The sequence below is a fragment of the Simochromis diagramma genome, unplaced genomic scaffold (assembly GCF_900408965.1).
Source record: "Simochromis diagramma unplaced genomic scaffold, fSimDia1.1 OVJJ01000536.1, whole genome shotgun sequence".
NCBI classification, from domain to species: domain Eukaryota; kingdom Metazoa; phylum Chordata; class Actinopteri; order Cichliformes; family Cichlidae; genus Simochromis; species Simochromis diagramma.
In genome coordinates, this window is record NW_024387029.1 from 139,527 (window position 1) to 147,898 (window position 8,372).

Sequence of the window (8,372 nt, forward strand, 5' to 3'; positions counted from 1 at the left end):
GTCTGTATGCCTAGGTGCTTGATTGTATACACCTTTGGCCCTGGAAGCAACTGGAACACCTGAATTCAATGATTTGGATGGGTTGGTGAATACTTTTAGTAGTATAGTTTATATTTATATTTATACTTGTAGTTATTAATAAGTAAGACCAGGATTAAGGATTAAGGACTTGAATTTGAAAGCTAGAGGAAGAAAAAAATATTTACAAAACCCCGCAGGATAAAGTCTCACCCCAGTTGGTCCTGATCACAGCTTGGTCCAGTTTGATGACAATGTCTTCGTTCACACCATAGAGCTGAAACACACAGTCGTACCTCTCCCATTCTTCAGGAGTGACTGAAGGTTTCAGCTCAACACTCATCTGGAAGGACCCATCATTGTTAGGGAGGATCTCTCCTATGTCCAAGCCTTCATAAATCTCCTCTCCATCTTTCCTCCAGAACATCGTGGCTTCGTGAGGATAGAAACCTGTAGCGTGGCAGCTGACTGGAGAGGAGGGAGTCTTCTGGAGGAGAGACACTGAAGGAAGAACTGGAGAGAGACAGACAGTTGTGTCATTATCTTTTGAATTTTACTGTACTTAAGAAATGGTGAAGCCTATGAATTAGGCCTGCTGCCATTTTACCTGCTGACTGCAAAAAGCTACTTCCATAGTGCACATATTTCTTTAAAAACTCGGGGCATTCGTGACTTAAAAGGTTTTGATTGATTTCTAATCGAGCTTTTTCAGTATCCCATCTCAGTTTGGTGATGACAGCCTGTGATTTTGGAGCGATCCATGTCAGTGTCTGCAGGTCCAATGCTAAAAAGTCTTCTCCATCATAACCATACTGATTGAACCCATTAATCTGTCCAGTCTCATCATCCCATTCACAGCCACTCATCCTCTGCATTATATAAACACCTGAAAAGAGAGACAGCAACAATAACTGCAATCACCAGTGAGATGTAAGCAGAGTTAAAAGGTGATATCGCACCTACTGAGAAAGAATATACCACAAAGAATTAACACGGGGTTGTTTCTTTGTAGTGTTCTTTCTTTCTGATGAACAGTTTATCAGGATTCACATTTTGTGTTCTTTGGATTCATTCACTGCTTCTTCTTTGCTATTTTTTATGTTAGCAGTGTGGTGGGAAAAATACCATCAAAAAAGACCTTCAAATTGTCATGTGCTTTGAATTATTTTCTTAGAGGGATTTTATAATAATCGGGATAATATTTCAGCAGTAACATGTGAAATGACCTTCACATACCTTCACTTTGGTTGAAACGTTGTCTCAAGCTGTCAATGTTAGCCTTGAAGAAGTGTTGAGTACCCAGACATTCTGAATTATACCGTTCCACCTGCTGAGGATGATCCTCAAAGAATTTAACCCAGTCTTTTGTAACCTCCACCCCTCTTATGTTATTGCAGTCACCTATCTGAACTTCATCAACAAATGCAACAACCACAAACTCTGGGATGCTCTGGGCTCCAGGGCTTTCAGTGGAGAAGAACTTCAAGGAATGTTTTACTGTGAAATTGATGGGACATTCAATTATTACATATTTTCGTGTATCATTTAAGTAGGTTAAATATGACCTTAATTCAGGTCATTTTTCACTGTAAAAACATAAATCTATCAGTGATACATCAGTGAACATAAAAAGAGACGGAAAACAATGATGTGTAATAGGAAAGGAAGAGAGCAGAAGAGACAGGATAATAGCCACACTGTGGAAGAGAACCAGAGTTTAGTAATAACTAATGATCAAATGCATAGTGGTTTATAAACACAGAGAGTGAAAAGAGGTGAGTGAAGAAGAAATGTTCAGTGCATCATGGGAAGCCCCCCGAAACCTAGACTGATTGCAGCCTAACCAAGGGATGATTCTCTCACTGCCATCTTATAAATCTTCCTTTTCACTCTTGCTGATGTCTTTCTTTCCTAAATGACCCCTGACCCTCATCTTCATCCTGCCTGCACTCTCTTCTTCACCTCCCTTGTCTACTGTCTGCTGCTTTGGATGGTTAATCCCAGGTATTCAAAGTCATTCACCTTCACTACTTCTGCTCCTTGAATCTTCACCATTCCACCTGTCTCCCTCTCATTCAAACACATGTATTCTGTTTTTGCTTCTACTAACTTTCATTCTCCTTCTCTCCAGAGCATATCTCCATTTCTGGAGTTTCTCTTTCACCTGCTCCCCACTCTCACTCCTCTACCTCATATGTAAACCTGCTCATCACCACTGCAAACAAAGGATCAGAGCCAAAGGGAAGATCCCTGATGCAATTCCACCCCCACCTTGAACCCATCAGTCACTTCTACCTCAACACTGTTTGACTGCCCTCATACATGTCCTGCACCACCCTTCTCTCTCACTCCTCCACATAGCTCCTTCTTAACTTCTCTAAACTTCTCCATCAGCATGCTTAAAGCAAATGTCACATCTGTATTGCTCTTTCTCAGCATGAAGCCATACTGTGTGCATAATGTTCTGTACTAATTTAATAACACCCTATTACTTTCCTGTCAGCTACAGTGCAGCTTGTGAGCCACACAAGATGACATGGGAGAGGATACGTTCAAAGAAAAATGTTTAACAGAACAACAGCAGCTGCTAGCAAGTTTACTCTCCTTTGTGCCCTTAAGAAATGTGCCTTTTTCAAAAAGGAGGTGGTGTAAATACTCCATGTGAGGTCCTGTGAAATGGAAAATGTATGTGCCCAAGGATTTGAAGTTGCTCACTCTCTCGATCAAAAAGTAAATAATATGTCGACAGCTCATAGTGAAACTAAAAAAGATTACATCTCTTGCAATTCAAGTTGTTGTAGGTTAAGGAGAACACTTTTTAAGACTTAACTTGAACTATGATCTTACCTGAAGATGCAACATGACAGCAGAGGAGTAATATGAAGACATTCTTCATCTTTTTTCTTAATTTTTCATCTTTATCAGTGCAAGAAAAACAATTTGGCTTAGTTGCCCGTTTCATTTCCTGATGGGCTGTGCCAAAGTTTTGAGCGATAAAAAAGTTAAACATTAAACAGACTAATAACCTTCAAGAGCCTCCTTGTTCTTTTCTTTTTACCACGCATGCACACTGCTTGTTCTACCCACAGTATTTGGTAAATACTCAAAACTTCGAAACAGGAAAATATGTCTCATATAGCCAATGCCAAAATACATTGGCCATGCATTTTTTTAAAGTTTCTATGACATTAAATTGTTTAGCTCAAAGACAAATGATCAACTTAGTTAATTGGGCTAGACAATTTATAATTTTTCATGACAAAATATTTCAGGGAATCTAAAGTAAGCTGTATCAACTTCCATGATCCTTGGTTTTGTACCAAGAATTTTCTGTTTTGGACTCTTAGTTTCGGTTTAATATTTTCTGTTTGACTTTGTTTTAGTTTTCAGTTTGAATAGGTTGTTTTCATTCTGATTCCGTATTCATAGTTTTCTTTGTCAGTTATTCTCAAGTTTTTTCCTGTCCCCTCATGTTCCCCATACCTAGTTTGTGTTTCTGTTAGGTCTCCCGTGTTTATTCAGTTTTGTCGTTGTTTACGTGTTTTAGTCTCAGAGTTTAGGCTTGCTTTGTTATTTTGATAGTCTCTCGTATCGTGTGCATTACGTTCAGTTTCGCAGTCCCTCTTGCTTGTTGATTGATTCCATTCACCTGCACCTTGTTTTCCGCAGCTGTGTCGCTTTCCCTTATTTGGTACAACTAGTACTACTAATAGTACTAAAATAAAAAAATACTTGCACTCAATAAAAAACAAAACAAATATGATTATATCGTAAGGAGAATCCAATGCACGCATTACAGAAAAATACATTATTTTTAATACAAGGGGAAAATTAACTGTCTGCCCTACAAGGTAAATACATAAATATTTGAGAACAGGTCACAGAACTAAATAGTTGTTATCCTAGAAACACACAGTACCAGTCAACTTCAAGCTTTACTTCACAGACACATATTTATTTCAGTTTAAACCATTAAAACAAATGGCAACAACACAGTGAAAAAGAATTAATCATTACAATTTGTAAGTTCACAGTGATCAAAACACATAGTCATTTGTTCCTGTTTTGTCCGGAAATAAGTGTAGTCTTATTTAATCCCATAGTTTTTTAAAATTCAGTTAAGTGAGAAACAAAATCAGACAGACTTTATTAATCCCAGAGGGAAATTGAGTAGACTGCAAACATGTATTTGTGCTTAAAATACCATACGACTCTCTAAAAGGTGGGACACCACAATATCACAAACACATGACTTACACTATCCAAATGCATGTCTCTTTGCTATAATGTAACTACAGCAGAAATATAAAATGTATATAGACCTATATATAAATATAAAAGAAACTTAGAGGAGCCTCTAAATGTGCTATTTTTGCAATATGAATAAACTTGAAATTTCCATGGAAATTGCATCACTGATGCTGCAACATCAGTGTGTAGCACACTTCATTGCCAGATGTATAAACCAACATACATTTAATACTTTGTTTACAGAGGATTATACAGGTGTGTGTGTGTGTGTGTGTGTGTGTGTGTGTGTGTGTGTGTGTGTGTGTGTGTGTGTGTGTGTACAGTGATTACTCAGTGAAGCAGGTTAAAATCCCAATTCCAAATATCACAAAGAAAAAAATGGGTTGTGCTCCACATTAGCTGTGGGTAATTTAAACAACTGTGTTTTGAACGTATGTCTTTGAACTGTGGATGATACTGCAGCAGCTACAGAGCAAACTCATACAGACAGTGGAGAACAGAACTGCTTACAAGACAGTCACCTTTGTGGATTTAGCTTCTCAGACTGCTCAGACCCATCGTCAGAAGCTATAAGATAAAAGCATAGCGTATGAATACTTTTCTAAACTTCTCAAAGGTATAATATGCAGTAATTACTGGTTTCTGTTTGCAAACATGGTTTAGGTTTACTCATTTAATAGTTTAATGATGCACTATATTTGACAGAAAACAAATACAATAAAAGCAAGTTTTACTTACAGGGTGATGAACATTTATCTAAAAAAAAAAAACAAGAAATTTTATCAGTTGTCATATTTTCTTTTCACTGCACATACATATCTTTTGTGCCTTCCACCTACTGAATACTGTATCCCACATTATCATTTCCCTTTGTATTTACATGACTGTGGCTCTAAGCCTTATACTGTTGCTTTAGATTTCTGTGTTTTGGGTATTTGCAGTCAAACTCATTGGGCCGAATGGATTAAGACATGACTAAAAAACAAAATTTAATATTCTCACCTTTCTTCTTTTTGCAAGCTGCAAATGCCACAGCTGTGATGAGGATGAAAGCTAGGAAAACCACTGCAGCACTGATGAAGATCACCGTGTCAGTGGGCTTTACTGTTAAACAACAAATGGCAACACTTTGTCATACAGAGCAGAAAAGTCGAATCAAGGCAACAGTCACCCAGACAAAACAATAGTTTCAAAACCATTACAGGATGCAGTCTTACCCATGTTTGTCTTGATCACTGCTTTGTCCAGTTTTGTGATGATATCTTCGTTCACACCAGAGAGCTGAAACACACAGTCGTACCTCTGCCAGTCTTCATGTGGGACTGATGAAAGTTCCAGATCAACGCTCATCTGGAAGGTCCCATCATTATTGGGAAAGATCTCTCCAGGATCCACACCTTCACAAAGCTTCTCTCCATCTTTCCTCCAAAACATCTTGGCTCTGTCAGGATAGAAACCTGTAGCGTGGCAGCTGACTGGAGAGGAGGAAGTCCTCTGGAGGACAGACACTGAAGGAAGAGCTGGAGAGAGATTGGCAGTTGTATAATTTTCTTTTTAATCATACTCTGCTTTAGAAACAAGAAAGTCATTTAAGTTTATGTAACTGTACCTGTTGTCTGCAAAAAGCTTCTGCCATACTGCACATACTTCTTCAACAACTCATGGCATTCATAGATTAAAAAGTTTTTGTTATATTCTAATCGGGGTTCTTCAGCATCCCATCTCAGTTTGGTGACGACAGCCTGTGGTTTTGGAGCAATCCATGTCAGTGTCTCCAGGTCCAATGCTAAAAAGTCTTCTCCATCATAACCGTACTGATTGAACCCATTAATCTGTCCAGTCTCATCATCCCATTCACAGCCACTCATCCTCTGCAAAATATGAACACCTGAAAAAGGAGACAGAATGCCACAAAGTAATACTGCAGACAGAAAAACAGAGGATGAATGGGTAGTGCCACTGGTATAAAATATACTTTATAAACTTATGAGCAATGTGGAAAGGTCACACTTTTAATTTCAGCAGTAACAACTAGAACAAATCCATACCTTCACTTTGGTTGAAACGTTGCCTTAAACTATCAATGCGACCCTTGAATGAATGATGACTATCCAAACATTGAAACGTGTACCACTCCAGCCGCCGTGGATAATCCTTAAAGAGTTTTTTAATCCACTCAGTTTTAAGATCTGGTCCCCTTCTGTTGCTATTGCAGCTTCCTATCTGAACTTCATCAAGAAGAGCAACAGCCACAAACTCTGGGATGCTCTGGGCTCCAGAGGTTTCAGTGGAGAAATACTTCAAGGAGTGTTTTACTGTGAAATGATAAAATAATTGTGACTTAGAATTAGGTATATACTTTCTTGTATGACTGTTTGTAATATATTTAAGGAATGTCTTGACATTAATTACTAAAATTAATTTTGATATTATTTTTTGAAGTATTCATCATTCAGTAACCCACATAATCCTTTTGATGAGGTACACATGTCTACAGGAGGATGGGGTAAATAAACTTGAATTTCAATCAGTCATAAATTAAAAATAATTAAACAGGGCTCTATGTATCCAGCCCCCCGAGAAAGATTTCTGGGGCTGCTTACATTCCTCCGGCCTTGAGAAGAGGTAAATCAAATTCCAACAGCTCATAGTGAAACTAAAAGTCTGTCACTTGAAATTCAAGGTGATATAAGTAAAGGGAAACATTACGATATTTGAAATATAATCTTACCTAGAGACGCAGCATGACAGCAGAGGAGTAATATGAACAGATTCTTCATCTTATTCTGCATTTTAAAATTTGCTAAATCCAGAAAAACAACTGAGACTTCATGAGCGACTTGTCCAAGTTCATTTTTTGATGGGCTGGTCCAAAGTTTTGAGTCATAAAGAATTAAATATTAACCAGCATATACTTTGAATACAGTAAATTACTGTGTTTGGGCCAAGGGTCATGTTCTGATATCAGTTGTTCACATCTCTTGTTTAACAGCGACTGGAACAAAAGGTCCTAATTTCCTGAATCATTTCTGAACAGCAGCCTCTGAAGAACCTCTACTAAAAAGACTTCCTACAAATTCTTTAATATTATGAATTAGAAAAAGGTGCTTGGAGTGATTATGGGCAAAAAAAACACCTCCTCACCTCATTATGAGAAATAAAAAAAACAATCTTTTCAATTAAAGGGATTGTGTGTTGGCACTTCAACAGCTTAAAAATATTAAAGAGAAAATATAGAATGAAAATTAACCTCTTAAGCCCCAAGCCTACTTGATCTCCTGCCTTTTGCCCCTATATCAGGGGGTGTTAGGGCTTAAGAGGTTAAGAACTGTACAAAAAAATAAATAAAATGAAGTCCATAATTTTCTAATATTACTGTAATCATTTGAAAACTAATGTTTATAGATGCCGCTTGCTGAGGTTCATTTATCTGTGATGGAAATGAAAAAGCAGAGACGAAAAAGTTTTACAACACAATTATTAATTGAAGTTCAATAAGGAGAAACTACAGAAAGAACTTAAAGAGAAAAGGAATTTGAGGAACAAGCAATTAGTCAATTAGACTCCAATAAACAACATAGAAGAACAGAGTCCCTGATAGAAAGCAGAACGGGATCCTGTGATACCAGTCTATGCACTGGTGATGGGGAAGATGAAGCAGGTGGAGGCCTGGATAAGACGCTCTGAGTGACCATGTTGAAGTAGAGGGGAGAAGGTGAATCGCATGAGATGAGAATCTGTCAGGTGAAATGTTGATAGAAGAAAACTGAGATTTAGAGGCTGATTGGCTCACCTAAGGCAGCAAGAAAATGATTGGACTACGGTAGTGACGACAGAGTTTGACACCATGGAAAAGCATGAAGAAGATCAGACAGGAAACCCAAATGAAAGAAAGCAGTCAGACAAGTAGATATAGATCTTCTTTATTAAATTTATTTGAAATTTAAACAGTAAAGTTATGAGCACATATAATTCTGAGGAAAACAGTGGCAATTAATTACCTGCCTCAAATGAACACAAAGGGAGTCCAAGTTATACTGGTTGAAAATGAGCTGCTTTGTACGCAAGACTGGTATTTTTCCAGAACCTGCAGAGGAGGTGAA

General features: G+C 37.7%; 2 protein-coding genes across 2 annotated transcripts; both read right to left on the reverse strand.

Moving 5' to 3' along the window:
- Positions 1–187: 187 nt before the first annotated feature.
- Positions 188–2,963, reverse strand: LOC120739458 (major histocompatibility complex class I-related gene protein-like). Its single transcript, XM_040041221.1, has 4 exons — positions 2,866–2,963; positions 1,255–1,515; positions 626–904; positions 188–531 (listed from the first exon to the last, which is right to left on the reverse strand). The coding sequence occupies exons 1-4, from the start codon at positions 2,912–2,914 to the stop codon at positions 203–205; spliced, it is 918 nt and encodes a 305-aa protein (XP_039897155.1). The 5' UTR covers positions 2,915–2,963; the 3' UTR covers positions 188–202.
- A 2,458-nt stretch (positions 2,964–5,421) lies between these two features.
- LOC120739456 (major histocompatibility complex class I-related gene protein-like) lies at positions 5,422–7,128 on the reverse strand. The gene is made up of 4 exons (XM_040041218.1): positions 7,001–7,128; positions 6,318–6,584; positions 5,879–6,157; positions 5,422–5,789 (listed from the first exon to the last, which is right to left on the reverse strand). Exons 1-4 carry the CDS (start codon positions 7,059–7,061, stop codon positions 5,437–5,439), a joined length of 960 nt encoding a protein of 319 aa, XP_039897152.1. The 5' UTR covers positions 7,062–7,128; the 3' UTR covers positions 5,422–5,436.
- Between the last annotated feature and the right edge of the window lie 1,244 nt (positions 7,129–8,372).